This window comes from Coenobita brevimanus, chromosome 106, assembly GCF_032717465.1.
Source record: "Coenobita brevimanus isolate Jiangsu-jjx chromosome 106, ASM3271746v2, whole genome shotgun sequence".
Taxonomy (NCBI): Eukaryota; Metazoa; Arthropoda; class Malacostraca; order Decapoda; family Coenobitidae; genus Coenobita; species Coenobita brevimanus.
Window position 1 is genome coordinate 5,907,175 of NC_137059.1, and position 16,433 is coordinate 5,923,607.

At 42.4% G+C, this 16,433-nt stretch overlaps 1 protein-coding gene across 1 annotated transcript in view; it reads left to right on the forward strand.

Annotated features, from left to right (window-relative positions):
• LOC145416442 (F-BAR domain only protein 2) overlaps nt 1-16,433 on the forward strand; it is a 264,247-nt gene that overhangs the window by 40,804 nt on the left and 207,010 nt on the right. Inside the window, exons 6-7 of the mRNA XM_080285396.1 lie at nt 3,415-3,610; nt 12,622-13,155. Of these exons, the coding sequence (XP_080141522.1) occupies nt 3,415-3,610; nt 12,622-13,155 (730 nt within the window). The remainder of the gene's footprint in view (nt 1-3,414; nt 3,611-12,621; nt 13,156-16,433) is intronic.

The following is a 16,433-nucleotide window of genomic DNA, read 5'->3' on the forward strand; positions in this document are numbered from 1 at the left end:
ATGGCCCAAAAAGAATCACCCATTCTGGGGGGTAAGAATTGAGCCACAAGTTTGAGCTCCGAGCATGACGTCACGGTAGCCTGGGGCCTTCCGACGCGCTGGTTGGTTCCCGCCTCAGTCGCCCACGGGCTGCCTGAGAGAGAGGAACTCCGCCGAGTGTCCCTCTCAAATTGCGCCATTTTTTACCGAGTGTCCCGCAGTTTTCTGGCCTTCACAACTTTGTTATGGCACCTACCCGTGAACTATCGAGTGAAATCATATCCCAGATCATTGCTCTAAAGGAGGCAGGCCACCAGACAAAGGAAATTAGTGAATTGGTTGGTGTGGCACGATCGACAGTGCGCCGTTGGTGTGCGCGGTTTTGGGAGGAAAACAGTGGTGAAGTTCCCACAAAGAAACCGAGGTCTGGTAGGCCTAGGAAAACTTCCCCAAGGTCTGTTAATGTTTTAAAACGTGCAGTGGAGTTTAATCCTTGTGTGAGTGCAAGGAAAATTAAGGAGAGCAACCCGGAAGTGTTTGGTGAGGTGTCAGTGAGAACAGTGTCTCGTAGGGTGCATGAGCTTGGTTACACAAGTCACAGGCCTGTGAAAAAGCCTCTTCTCTCTAGCAGCCAGAGAATTCGTAGGCTTGCCTTTGCTAATAAATATCTAACCTGGGGTGAGGAGCAATAGTTGTCAGTGTTGTGGTCTGATGAGGCAACGTTTAGTGTTACCTGTAACAGAGGAGCACGTGTGTATCGACGCAAAGGTAGTGACCCACTTGACCCACGGTATGTAGAAAGCACAGTTAAACATCCTGATTCACTCATGGTATGGGGTTGTTTCTCAGGGAAGGGTTTGGGGAAGCTTGTTGTACTTCCCAAGAACATCAGAGTGAATCAGGATGTTTACCTGGAGCTTCTGTGTGATCATTTACCAGACTCCTTCGAGCTAACAGGTGCACGAGTGTTTCAGCAGGACGGTGCACCTGCTCACAAGGCCAAATCGGTCACCAATTGGCTTTGTGACTGCGAGGTATCATTCATGACAGACTGGCCAGGAAATAGCCCAGACCTCAACCCGATTGAAAACCTCTGGTACCTCGTAAAGAAGAGTCTCCAAGGGAAGGACGTGAGCTCTCTGCCTAAGCTGGAAGCCGCCATTCGTGACTCCTGGGACAAAATACCCCTCCAGCACCTCAGGAGCCTCGCCCTTTCACTTCCAAGACGTCTCAGGTCCGTGAAGAAACGTAAAGGCTACCCTACGAAGCACTAAAGGTAAATAAAATGCATTATTTATATGTTTTTTCAATGTTGAAAGGTTTGTTTCTCAGGAGGGACGCAGGGCGCTCTATACTTCTGACGAGCACTGTATTTACCTATTTGTATTTACCTATTTGTAGTATACAGGAATTGAGCAATGCTCGTGTTGTCCTGTCTCCATATCCACATTTATCAAGTCTACCTTTACACACATGAATGTTTTTCTCATGCACCACCTCTCTGTCTAAGTTGTTCCAAATATTTAAGTATTTACCTAATATACCTAATTGTGATATACACAGAATGTACTATGTTCGTGGGTTTCCGTCGCTGTTTCTCAATAAGTCGAATTTAACTTTAAACTCGTTTAAGTTTCTAGACTGGACGATCTCTTTGTCCAGGCTATTCCATAAGTCTATACTTCTGTAAGGAAAGCTATATTTCTTGATATCCTTCAAGCAGCTTGACTTTTTCAATTTCATTCCATGTCCTCTTGTTGCTCTCTTATCCCATACGAACAGATCTTCTTTGTCAATTTTATCTACTCCCACCATGGTCCTGAACACCGCAATCATGTCTCCCCTCATTCTCCTTTCCTCTAACGAAGGCAAATCCAGTTTTTCCAGCCTCTCTCTGTATGACAGGTCTGTCAGACTGGGGACCATCTTGGTTGCTGTTCTTTGTATTCTCTCAATCTTGTTTATATCTTTCTTTTTGTGTGAGGACCATACTACCGCTGCATATTCTAACCTGGGGCGGATCATGGCCACTATCAATTTTTTCATCATTTCCTCATCCATATAATGAAATGCTACTCTTATGTTAGTCAAGAGTTTATAAGTCTCTCCAACTATCTTGTTAATGTGCTTTTCTGGTGACAAACTATCTTGGACCAGCACTCCCAAATCTTTCTCTTCTCTCCTTTTTGTGATTAATTCATTACCCAAAAAATAATTCAGTGATGGTCTCCTGGTACTTTTACCCATTTCCAATATTTTACATTTCTTTACATTAAATTTCATATCCCACGTCTGGCTCCAATTGTGTATCCTATCCAAATCCTCCTGCAGTATTTTACAATCCTCCTCAACCTCTATCTTCCTCAAGATCTTTACATCATCAGCAAACAGACTTGCATAACTGTTCACTCCATCTACCATATCATTTACGTAAATCAGGAACATTACTGGCGCCAACACTGAGCCTTGAGGGACTCCACTTGTTACTTCCCTCCATCCAGACATCTTTTCCTTTATTACTGTCCTCATTTGTCTGTCTCTCAAAAAGTCTCTCATCCATTCCAGAAGTTTCCCCTTTAGTCCTCCTATATATTCTAGTTTCCACATTAGTCTCTTATGAGGTACCTTGTCAAAGGCCTTCTCTAAGTCTAAGTACACACAATCCACCCAACCATCTCTCTCCTGTACCACATCAATCGCTCTTGAGTAAAAGCTCAACAAGTTAGAAACACATGACCTTCCACTTCTGAATCCAAACTGACATTCAGCCAAAATATTCATCTCTTCCAGATATTTTATCCATCTGTCTTCCAGGATTCTCTCACACAATTTTGCGACCATGCTGGTTAGAGACACTGGTCTATAATTCAGGGGTTCTTCCCTGTTTCCTCCCTTGTATATTGGTACCACATTTGCCCTCTTCCATTCTTTTGTGTGTGTGTGTGTGTGTGTCCATCCTTCACATTGGCTACTAATAATTCAGCAGTTTTTTACTATATATTTAGACCACCACTACCAGTAAGTTCATATTTTAATTCACTCATTTTGACAATAGTTTTTTTTCTTAATAAGGCCTCACCAGATGAAAGATAAATTGCTTATAAAAGTTATTTTTTATTTATAGAACATATTCCTTACTCATAATGAGGACTGCATATATATATATATATTACGAAATATATCCCATTGGAGCCTGGTGTCCGGAATATTGGACAGAACTGGGATTTTTCAACTCTTTATAAAGTAGGGAACCCCCAGATAGGGACCTATGAGCTTTGCGACTATGAGCCGATAGGAGGAGGGCGGTACGCTTAGTACCCACTCATTGCCATTCCTCGCCCAGCACCCCCGGGATGCAATGGGATATATAAATTGTGCATCCCTAATGTTAGTGCCCCCATACATATCGGTGATATGATGGTAAATATGTTACAGAAATTCCAGTCAGTTGAAGAAAGTCACCTGGCAAACATGCTTCAGTTTGTGCAAACCTACATCAGTGTTTTGGAGCGGACACATGAGGCCATGGGTAAGATGCACCAGGACCTGCTCACACAGTACTCACAGTTCACCATCGACAGCCTTCTTGACCAGTTTGCTCTCAACAAGTACACTGGTCTTGAGAAGCCAAGTAAGATCACATATATATCTTTATATATCTGTATATATCTATATCTGTCTATCTATCTATCTAGCAGTCTATCTGTCTATCTATCTATCTGTCTCTCTATCCATATATATATATATATATATATATATATATATTTATATATACTGTATATATATATATCTTGAAGCTTGTGAAATTCAGTACATTGTGCTTTGCTTGTGAATAGTTATAGCTTTATACTGTATAGAATATTCATTTTGTTTCATCTGTAAAGGCTCCAGTATGCTTTCATGCATCGGCTTTTGTCACCTAATGGCAGTTCTCCATGCTGCTCAGTCTCTGGAAGCCTGCCTGTTCAGTCCCTTATCCCTGAGGTCTTACTATGACCTCATCGTAGGTCTTTTTTTTGGTCTGCCTCTCACAACCCTACCCCAAACGTTAACACTTCTCACTTTCTGCACCCAACTGTCATCCCCGATCATCTTCTCATGCCCAAACCATCTCAGTGTACCTTTCCTCATCATGACTCCAGTGAACTCCAGTCCCATCCTTCCTCTTTACCCTTCCATCGAAAACCTAGCCCCTCCAGGCCTCGCATTGAAGGACACGCTGCAATTCCACCTAATCGTTGACATTTCTGTATGTTTGAGCCTGGAAATATATATCCTCTTCCATACAGCTCAGGTCTCACTACCAAGTAGCATTACACTCCTAACACATGCCACATAGGAAGGAGGAGGCCGTAGCACGGGCCAAACAGGGTAGTACTCATGAGGGGAATGGGAATGCTGGTGATGGGGAGAGCTGGAGCTCCTGTTTCACTAGCTATCTAACCATCCCCCTTTGCTGACCTTTTCAGTGTGACAGTAACATGGAGAGTAGACCAGCATACTCTCCCAAACATTTCCTCTAACTATCTATACACTACACCACATGCACTTTACATTTCACACAACGTATCCCACTGCGTTACAGGGGTTGGCGCCAGCAAGGGCATGTGGCCAGAAAACTTTGCCCCCGCTACCTAGTGGCAGACTTCTGGGGGGAGGCGTGGCCGGGGTTCCGCCGGCATAGATCGTGGGTTCAGGGCAAGATGGGGCTCGGGCCTGTACTAGAGGGTACAGGGCATTGCAGTTCCCAGGCTGCCGCTTCTGCCCAATAGAGAGGGGCCCGAACCTGGGAGTAGCGCCCCAGGAGGCTTCCCAATCAGTGGGTGTATAATGGTGGGATAGTTGCAGTGCCAAGACACGCTTGGAGGGTATCCCTGCAGCTGTCCTGGCAGGGTGCCCCGAGGCCACTACCACAGCCACTGGTAAGCTGGTGGGCTAGGGGTCCCAGATCCATTGCCTGGACCTGGGACTGTGCAGTGAGTGGGACCTGTGCTGTGTCTGTCCCCCTTTATTAATACTGAAGATGACAAAACAAAATAAGTTTCAAAGCAAGCCTGAGGACAGTAAATCACCCATGGGGATGAGGGTGGGTTCATGGAATGTGGGAAGTTTGAGGGGAAGAGCGGGGGAAGTCGTTGAGGCATTCAGTAGGAGGTGGGTGGATGTGGCGTGTTTGCAGGAAGTCCGGTACAGGGGTGGATCAGCCAGAAAGATTGTTGGGAAGGACTGTTGTTATAAGTTGTTTTGGCAGGGGGGTACAGACGGATATGGAGGTGTTGGTGTGATGGTTGCGGAGAAATGGCTGGAATATGTTATGAATGTTTTGAGAGTAAGTGATAGGATATTGGTAGTGAAAATTCTGTTGGGAAGAAAGATAGCTGCGATTATATCGGCATATGCTCCACAGGCAGGATTGGATGAATCAGAGAAAGATAGATTTTGGGATGATTTAATATGTGTAGTGGGTGGTATGCGGGATGATGAGATGGTGATTTTGGGAGGGGACTTAAATGGTCATGTAGGTGAAGCAGCACAAGGTTATGAAGGAGTGCATGGGGGATGTGCGTATGGTCTAAGGAATGCAGAAGGGGAAAGGATACTCGAGTTTGGGGAGGCAACGGACATGATTGTGTGCAACACATATTTTAGGAAAAGAGACAGTAGGTTAATTACGTATGAGTCTGGGGTAAATAGCAGTCAGATAGATTATTTTCTGGTTAGGAGGGCCGATAGGAGGTTAGCGAGGGATGTTAAAGTTATAGGAAGTGAGGAGTGTGTGCAGCAGCACAAACTGTTGATATGTGATATGGTGCTTAAAGAACAAGTGATGAAAAAGAGGACTTATGTACCTAGGAGGAAAATATGGAAGCTGAAAAACCAAGCAGTAAGGGATGCCTTCTATAGCGAGTTGAGGAGAGTGGTGGCTGAACAGGGAACTGTAGACAGAGGCGTTAATGAACAGTACAGAGCCCTCAAGAACAATTTCTTGAGAGTTACTGATGTAACATGCGGTTGGACAAGAGGACCACCAAGACATAAAGTAACTTGGTGGTGGGAAGAGGGTGTAGAAGCTGCAGTTAAGGAGAAAAGAAGGCTTTTCCGGGAATGGAAGAAGGGTGGTAGCAAAGAGGAATATTTGGCTGCCAAGCGTAGGGCTAGAAGAGAGGTATACAGGGCAAAGTCTGAGTCACAGAGACTATTACTTGATAACCTAAATCATGGGGAAAGGAAAAATATGATATTTAGGGTGGCAGGTCAGGTGAAGAGGGATAATTGGGATATTATAGGTGAGCAGTGTGTGAAGAATGATGAAGGAAGGGTAGTGGTGAACAGTGAGGATATTAAAGATGCATGGAGAGAGCATTATAACCGGTTGTTGAATGAGGAGTTTGACTGGGACAGGGAAGGTTTGGAGCCAGCAGATCCAGTGTCTGGCCCTTGGCCTTTGATTGATACTGCTACTGTGAGTGAGACAATAGGCAGGATGAGGGTGGGGAAGGCAACAGGTGTGTCTGGGTTGACTGCCGAAATGTTGAAGGCCTCAGGCGATATAGGGGTGAGTTTAGTCACTGACCTGATAAATAGGATTATTTATGAGTGTGTTGCCCCAGATGATTGGCTGAAGAGTGTAATTGTAAATGTGTATAAAGGGAAGGGTGATGCCCTGGAAAGAGGAAATTATAGAGGTATAAAGCTATTAGATCAGATAATGAAGGTAATGGAGAGAGTTTTAGAAGGTATGATTAGAGAAAGAGTGAATATTGATGAGATGCAGTTTGGGTTTATGCCAGGTAGGGGGACCACCGATGCCATATTCATTGTTCGACAGCTTCAGAAAAAATATATTGGTAGGAGAAGGGATCTTTGTTTTGTTTTTGTTGATTTGGAAAAGGCCTTTGACAGAGTCCCTAGAGAGGTGGTGAAGTGGGCAATGAGAAAGCTTGGCTTGGAGGAGTGACTGGTTAGGGTGGTTATGGCCATGTATGTGGGTGCTCACACCCAGGTAAGAGTGAATGGAGATTTGAGTGATGAGTTTTCTGTGAATGTTGGTGTGCATCAGGGGTCAGTCTTGAGTCCCATGTTGTTTATCATGGTACTTGAAGCCCTTTCACGTGACTTTAGAAACGGACTCCCATGGGAGTTGTTGTATGCTGATGATTTGGTGTTGATTGCAGAGAACGAAAGGGAGGCGGAGGAAAAGTTTAGGAGGTGGAGAGATGGTATGGGACAAAAGGGTAAATGCAGATAAAACAAAAGTGATGATATCTAGGGTTGGTGGCGGTACTGTCAAAGACGAGAGAGAGTGGCCATGTGCAGTTTGCCACAAGGGCGTGAGAAGTAATTCCACCTTGTGCGGTGTGTGTGATAAATGGGTGCATAAGAGATGTAGTGGTATCAGAGGTAGACTGCGAGATAATGCTGATTTTACGTGTATGGCGTGCCGGGGTGAGCAGGTGGAGATTGTCAGACGTGAAAGGATTGAACTTGCTGGTGAATCTCTTGAGTGTGTGGAAGAGTTTTGTTATTTGGGAGACATGTTGTGTGCTGGAGGTGGGGCTGGAGCTAGCTCTGTGGCTAGGGTGAGAAGTGGTTGGAAGAAGTTCAGGGAGCTCTTGCCTCTCCTGACGTTGAGAGGACTCTCCCTACGTGCTAAGGGGTCTTTGTATGCAGCATGTGTTAAGAGTGTAATGCTGTATGGTGGTGAGACCTGGGCAGTGAAGGAGGAAAATATTCGCCGGCTCAGACGTACAGAAATGACAATGATTAGGTGGATGTGCAGTGAGTCCCTGCGTCCAAGGCCTGGAGGGGCTGGGTTTACGATGGAAGAGTTGAGAGGTAGGATGGGACTGGAGTGTATTGGTGTTGTGATGAGGAGAGGTAGATTGAGGTGGTTTGGACATGTGGAGAGGATGGGGGATGATAATTGGGTGAGGAATGTGAGTAGTGTTAATATTGGGGGTGGGTTATGAGGGGTAGACTGAGAAAGACATGGGACGAGGTCATTAAGTGTGACCTTAGGGTTAAGGGACTGAACAGGGAGGCTGCAATGGATCGTGCAGCGTGGAGAGCCGCCATTAGGTGACCAAGGCCGACACATGCAAGCATGTTGGAGCCTTTAAAAATGAAAACATAGGAGTGTAATGTTGTATGGTAGTTAGACCTGTGCAGTACACTCCTGTGTGGCATGTGTCAGGAGTATGTATGTTTGGTATATACTGAAAAACTGTATTTATTATAATGATGGGTCTTGTGACATAAGGGAAGTAAGTGCCTCCTTAGGCCAAAACATTTTCTCCGTGGACTGCATAATACCATTTTCATCCCTCCTCTGTTTCACGGATTTCATGGATTGGATTAAAACATAAACCCACTGGACGTATGGTTGACAACACAGCTGCACACATCCTTCAGCCTTACCTCAACACAATGCACGAATGGTTCACCACAAACAAACTCACGGTAGCTCCAGCCAAATCTACAGTGACCCTTCTTACAAACTGAACAGCAGAACATTGTCACATTCCACACCTCACCATAAACAACCATCCCATACCACACACACACACACACACACACACACACACACACACACACACACACACACACACACACACACACACACACACACACACACACACACACACACACACACACTGTTCCTGATTTACATAAATGATATGGTAGATGGAGTGAACAGTTATGCAAGTCTGTTTGCTGATGATGTAAAGATCTTGAGGAAGATAGAGGTTGAGGAGGATTGTAAAATACTGCAGGAGGATTTGGATAGGATACACAATTGGAGCCGGACGTGGGAAATGAAATTTAATGTAAAGAAATGTAAAATATTGGAAATGGGTAAAAGTACCAGGAGACCATCACTGAATTATTTTTTGGGTAATGAATTAATCACAAAAAGGAGAGAAGAGAAAGATTTGGGAGTGCTGGTCCAAGATAGTTTGTCACCAGAAAAGCACATTAACAAGATAGTTGGAGAGACTTATAAACTCTTGACTAACATAAGAGTAGCATTTCATTATATGGATGAGGAAATGATGGAAAAATTGATAGTGGCCATGATCCGCCCCAGGTTAGAATATGCAGCGGTAGTGTGGTCCCCACACAAAAAGAAAGATATAAACAAGATTGAGAGAATACAAAGAACAGCAACCAAGATGGTCCCCAGTCTGACAGACCTGTCATACAGAGAGAGACTGGAAAAACTGGATTTGCCTTCGTTAGAGGAAAGGAGAAAGAGGGGAGACATGATTGCGGTGTTCAGGACCATGGTGGGAGTAGATAAAATTGACAAAGAAGATCTGTTCGTATGGGATAAAAGAGCAACAAGAGGACATGGAATGAAATTGAAAAAGTCAAGCTGCTTGAAGGATATCAAGAAATATAGCTTTCCTTACAGAAGTATAGACTAATGGAATAGCCTGGACAAAGAAATCGTCCAGTCTAAAAACTTAAACGAGTTTAAAGCTAAATTCGACTTATTGAGAAACAGCGACGGAAACCCACGAGCATAGTACATTCCGTGTATATCACAATTAGGTATATTAGGTAAATACTTAAATATTTGGAATGACTTAGACAAAGAGGTGGTGCATGAGAAAAACATTCATGTGTGTAAAGGTAGACTTGATAAATGTGGATATGGAGACAGGACAACACGAGCATTGCTCAATTCCTGTATACTACAAATAGGTAAATAAATACACACATTCCTGATGGAATCTCTAATTAAGTACTGAAGGAATGCAGAGAACAACTGGCAGTTAAGATTCACAGTTTTAATGGTGTTCTCTGGAAGAGGGGAAAGTACCTCAAGAATGAAAGAGGGCAAATGTGGTACCAATTTATAAAGGAGGAAACAGGAAAGAACCCCTGAATTATAGACCAGTGTCCCTAACCAGCATGGTCACAAAATTATGTGAGAGAGTTCTGAAAATTAGATGGATAAAATATCTGGAAGAGATGAATATTTTGGATAATAATCAGTTTAGATTTATAAGTGGATGGTCATGTGTTTCCAACTTGTTGAATTTTTACTCAAGAGCGATTGACGTGCTACAGGAGAGAGATGGTTGGGTGGATTACGTGTATTTAGATATGGAGAAGGCCTTCAACAAGGTACCCCATAAGAGACTAATGCGGAAACTAGAGCATATAGGAGGATTGAAGGGGAACCTCCTGGAATGGATGAGAGACTTTTGAGAGACAGACAAATGAGGACAGTAATAAAGGATAGGATGTCTGAATGGAGGAAAGTAACAAATGTAGCCCCACAGGGCTCCGTGTTGGCGCCAGTAATTTACGTAAATGATATGGTAGATGGAGTGAACTGTTATGCAAGTCTGTTTGCTGATGATGCAAAGATCTTGAGGAAGGTAGAGGTTGAGGAGGATTGTAAAATGCTGCAGGAGGATCTGGATAGGATACACGATTGGAGCCGGATGTGGGAAACGAAATTCAGTGCAAAGAAATGTAAAATATTGGAAATGGGTAAAAGTTCCAAGAGGCCATCATCGAATTATTTGATGGGTAATGAACCAATCACAAAAGCGAGAGAAGAGAAAGATTTGAGAGTGCTGGTCCAGGACAGTTTGTCACCTGAAAAACACATTAACAAGACAGTTAGAGAGACGTATGAACTCCTGACTAACATAAGAGTAGCTTTTCATTATGTGGATGAGTTGATGATGAAAAAATTGATAGTGGCCATGACTTGCCCCAGGTTAGAATATGCAGCAGTAATGTGGTCACCACACAAAAAGAAAGATATAAACAAGATTGAGAGAATACAAAGAACAGCAACCAAAATGATCCCCAGTCTGGCAGATCTGTCATACAGAGAGAGGCTGGAAAAGCTGGATTTGGCTTCCTTAGAAGAAAGGAGAAAGAGAGGCGACATGATTGCAGTGTTCAGGACCATGGTGGGAGTAGATAAAATTGACAAAGAAGATCTGTTTTTATGGGATAAAAGAGCAACAAGAGGACATGATATGAAGCTGAAGAAGCCAAGCTGCTTGAAGGATATCAAGAAATACAGTTTTCCTTATAGATGTATAGACCTGTGGAATAGCCTGGACAAAGAGATCGTCCAGGCTAAAAACTTAAACGAGTTTAAAGGTAAATTTGACTTACTGAGAAACAGAGACGGGACCCCACGAGCGTAGGTCATTTCCTGTATATTACAATTAGGTAAATACACACACAGAAAATCCTTGGTGTAACACAATACATCAGTGTCATTTAAACGACACATCACAAACACTGAAAATAAATTAACACCAAGACTCAGTGCCCTAAGGTTACTTGCCGATACAACATTCGGACACAACAATGAAACCACCACCACAGCATACAAACAATATATACGTTCAGTGATGAATTATGCAAGCCCTGCTTGGGATTCTGACCTCACTAAAACACATTACAACACCTTATAGACAACACAGAACAAGGCCATAAAAATAATCACAGGCTTCACAGCTCCTGCAACTACAGACCACATACACCAAGAAACCAAAATCCTCAAAGTCAAGGATCATCTAGACATGAGAGGCACACAAATTCTTGCCACAGCCTCCACCAACCTACACCATCCACTACACCACATGGCAGCACATCCACACACACCAAGGAACTTTAAAACAACACCCAGCACACGATATCATACACAAATACTGTACTGCCATTTCTTCCCCCCTTGCCCACCTCAAACCAGCTTCCAGAAGCATATCCATGCTCAGATCACTCACCACTCCATCCAGTCACTCAAAGACAAACACACAGCTGCATGCATGGCCTCCTGATATCCACCCTTCTGAATCCTACCTCCCTCGTGAGGACAGGGTCCACCTGGCCAGGCTGTGATGTGGGCATCATCCAGCCCTCATGAGTTGTCAGAAGAGACTGGATGACTCCGTCACTGATGTCTGTCCAGGATGCAACACAGCACCCCATACTGTACTGTTAATCATGTTATGGAAGACTGCATTGCACACAGTTGCCTGCACCAGCAACACTACATACCCTCTTTCAGAGCTCTGTGAGAAAGCCAGGTCTCGGCCATGGCCATCCATAGGGACTCAGGGCTTTTCAGCCAGACTGTTTAGGGAAGAGCCACTACTACTACTACCATATTTCTGTTTTGGTGACCACTAACAAAATATTGCCAGACTTTGAGAGCAGTTTCTTGCGGATTTTAAGCTTTGCCGCTTACCTCCTATTTGGTATGTGTGTATGTACCATACGTATTTATACAAGGGTGCGCTAGTGGTTTAAGAGCATGTTATTGACCAAGGGGACAGAAACACACCTGCATCCAAATGCCAAAAAGGGCATCCATTGCTATGTGCACTGTGTAAAACTGCATATACAGTATAACCCCCAGGTGCCAAATCTACAGTAATTAAGTCCTTTTCAGAAACAGACCATCATTCAAGAGTGGAAGAGCAAGATTGAAGAGGAAGATGGGATGTATTTGTATTTTAGGGAGGCCAGATTGAAAAGGTGGGAGGGTGCAGTAAATGGTGGTGACAAAGGCTTGGAGTTGGTTTTATTGTGGCCTCCCAGGTTGAACCCATTCCGTACTTCACGTATCTGACAGTGTCATTTGTGTTGTGTTTTCATCAGATGCAATGGTGTTTGAAGAATCAGTGTCAGTTGGATCTGCAGTATCGGGTCAACAGTCCCCGGAGCCAGCAGATCAGTCCAAGTCATCAGCAGAGGATGGTGGTGGTGGTGGTGGTGGCAGCAGTGGTGGCGGTGGTGGCAGTTCAGCAGGCAGCGTTCTTACTGGAGGTACTGTGCCTATTACGAGACCTAGTAGAAAGGAAACTGGTAAAAAATTGTTGCGAGAGAAAGCCTCAATATTTTCCATGTCCAGGGTTACTTCTCGATCCTCCTCTGTCTCCTCACCGGGGTCAGGGGATCAGGGTGGGGGTGGGGGAAAAGGAAGCAATAGAACCCCTGCTAGTCCCACCATTACTTCAAAAATCATCAGCACATTCACACAGGATACCAGCTGCTCCTCTGATACAAAATCAAATGCTTCACCTGGACATACTTCAGCTACTACTGGAAACTTAAGGTGTACCTCAGGCAACAACAAAACCTCCCGTCGCACCACCTCACTGCTCAACCTGTTTGTGGCGTCCACTTCTGCTGGTATGTGGTTGGTTCTTGACTTTGTCTTTCTCAGCTCTGTGGCAACATGTAGCATTCTTGTAAAAGTACAGTATGTTTTCTGGGTACTATACTTGAAATTTGTGCATAGTCTCATATTGGCTTGAAAGCTTTGGCAAAGTTCAACAGCAGTTTGTGGAAATGTCTTACTTCACTATTAAACCTCTTCATAAATAAACATTTTTTAATGCAACATTGCTATGACAGTATGGTGAAGTGAAATGTTGATATGGATAGCAGTTGGTTATGTTTTATTGCAAATGTGAGATAATGCACTTACATGTCTGATTTACATCTTTATTTACTTGTATGGTACTTTGAAAGAGATAGAGCACTGTAGTTTATGACAACACTACTTTTAAAAGTATATTTTGTGACAATTTCAGAGGTATTGCATACTATATTATAGAGTGTGTTAATTAAGAAAGTTGGGAAAGACTTGATATTAAGTATTCATAGATCCTTGATTTGACAAATACCTGATCATGTATCAGTATCCCTGAAGAAATTATTGCACTGGAACTGTCTTCCTCTGTCTGTACTTCCTACTGCATATGACCTTCAGTCTTTCAAACGCAGTATGTCCAAGCATCTCGAAATGAACAGATCGTGAGTTTGGCGCTCTCTTATTTTTGTTGTTGTTTCCTGGAGGGAACAATGTTACGGGCTTCTGGCTTTCAGTTCCTTCTTCCTTGCATTAAAAAGAAAAGAAGAAGAAGAAAAAAGTATATACTTACTTTTGGATTCCTGTGAAATTGCTAGGTTTAATAAAAGAGTCTTGTTAAATTATTGTTGTTCTGTTATCACTTATTTGCAGGTTTTGTTCCAGGGTAACAGCTAGTAATGCTGTTTATATATAATGTGCTCGTTGCACTTTCACCTATTTTAATGTGAAATTAATCTTTAACCTTTATTGATTTGGTTTTAGGTGGTCAGGATTAGATCAAAATGGGTAGTAAATAGTAAATAACAAGAAACTGGGGCTTCCTTGTGTAATACGGTTCCAAGAAGCTCTTAATACATAGCAGAAAATGCTCACTGTAGGCTCAGTACACGTGTGTAATATTGTGTGTGCTTGCCGGCCTGTACCAGATTTCATGAAGACCTTTTTTGTTTTAAATAATTTTGCCATTGTTTTCTAGACATTGAGTACTTGTGTATAATATGGTAAAATATATCTCCAAACATGATGATTATAGTGTTACTGTTCTGTGCAGGATTTGTTTATTAAAGACTGCCAGTATTTGCTTACATTTTCTCACTTTTATTTAATTTGAAAACAGTATTTTCCTAAACTTAATGATTACTGTTTTGTTGTTAAGATGCAGGCTTTGTGTTAAGTCTGGGAATCTCTGTTAGGCACTCTTTGGATAATCGACATTGTTTTGGCTCTAAATTCATTTACCCCATCACTGATAATTTTTTCTCTAATTATTATTATTATTATTATTATTACTGTATTGCAGTATTCTTATTATTCATCTTTTACCTTTCGACTCAAATGGTTAATTCAAGGATCTACTAAATTGGTAATTACGGTGCTCTAGTGGACATATGCTTCAGTAATGATTTAAGAAGTTTTAAGTTAAGTTTGATCTTAAGTGGAGGGAGTAAACCGGTTCTGTATAATATTTATACTGTATATAATGTACATGTCATGTACAGTTTGTTTTTCACTTTTAGAATCTGTACAGTAGTAATGCAGTTAACATGTAGATTTTTTTTTTTCTCTCTCTCTCTCTCTCCTGTTTGGCTTGAGCTCTTATTCTTGTTTTGCTTCAGAATCTTTCTGCATTAATTTCTTCCAGTATGTCATTTTCTTCTACAGAAATATATACAGTGTATATATATATATATATATATATATATATGTATATATATACACACACACACACACACACACACATACGTACATACTGTACATACACGGTATATCGTCATCATCATATTCCCACCAAAAAGATGGGATGAGGTTGGGTCCAGAAACAGTTAAGGAGAAAACATACTTGTAGGAGAATTGTCAGCAGGATTCCCAGTGAAATGGGCTACATGTATAATGTACACCTTGTTCAAGCCTTCAAAATTGTTCACCTTAAAAGTAAATTCATATATACTGTATATATTTTTTTTTAAATAATAAACAGATGCACTTCATATACTTCTGTCAGAAAGTAATTGCATCAACTACTGATTTTAAAAAGGGGGACACCAAGCCCTTGTTGTCTGCTCATCTGTTTGTACTAATCAACATCATCATCGTCACATTTGATGATGTGTTGGTTCCTCACTGGAACCCTCCTGGAAGGGGATGGTCGTGACAAAACTGCCTCCAGGCCACTTTGTCTGCATATACCTCCCTCCCTTTCCCAGTCTCTCTTCCTCTTCCAATACACCATTCCTTTCTCATCAGTACCACATATGGCCTGCCTCCTGCGTCATTACCTTTAGTCTCGCTTTCAAAGACTTTCATCAGCACTTTATCTATCCACCTACTTTAAAAGATGTTTGTACCATCTAGATGAACAGATATTTCATTTGCATTCATTCTTTATTTCCACTTCTCACTCATATTGTACTTTCTTCTGTTGCAGAATGCTCATAAATTTCTCTATTACACTGTGTATTCTGCTCATTAGTTCTACCATCTGTAACCTAGAAAGTTCTGTCACTCACTGCTCAGGTTTCACTTCCATATGAGATTGTTGGCAGTGATGCAACTCGTGCAGGATTCTTTTAACTGCACCAAGCCTACCCTCAAAGTGCAACCAATCTCTCCAGTTACTCTTCTTCTCTGAACTGTTATCTCCTTAACCTTAAACTCCATTCTGTTATGTAGATTGCATCGGCCAGATTTTAATACTGTCAGATTATTTGCTTCTTAATGTTTACTACCCAGTAGATGAATACTCATTACCAGGCCTGTTTTAAATTTCCCTCCTCCCCATTGCCCCAGCAGAATAAAAAAGCACATTGATGTTGTAGAAATAGACAGGTACTCAGTTCCCATGGTCTGACCATTTTTTCACACTTTTGCATACCCGATTGATAGCAGCATGCTCAGTGTCTTGTTTTTCATCATAACCAAGCACCTTTCCCATGAAGTCTCCTTGCAGACAGTCTGCTTTTTTGTCTCTTGTTTTCTCTGTGTTTGCTCTTTTGTCACAGCATGAGGTCTGTCCTGCCTTTGGCCTCTACTGATTGGTCCTTTTGGATGCATTTTTGCTGAATGTTTGTGAGTGTTTATTTTGAGCATGTCATAT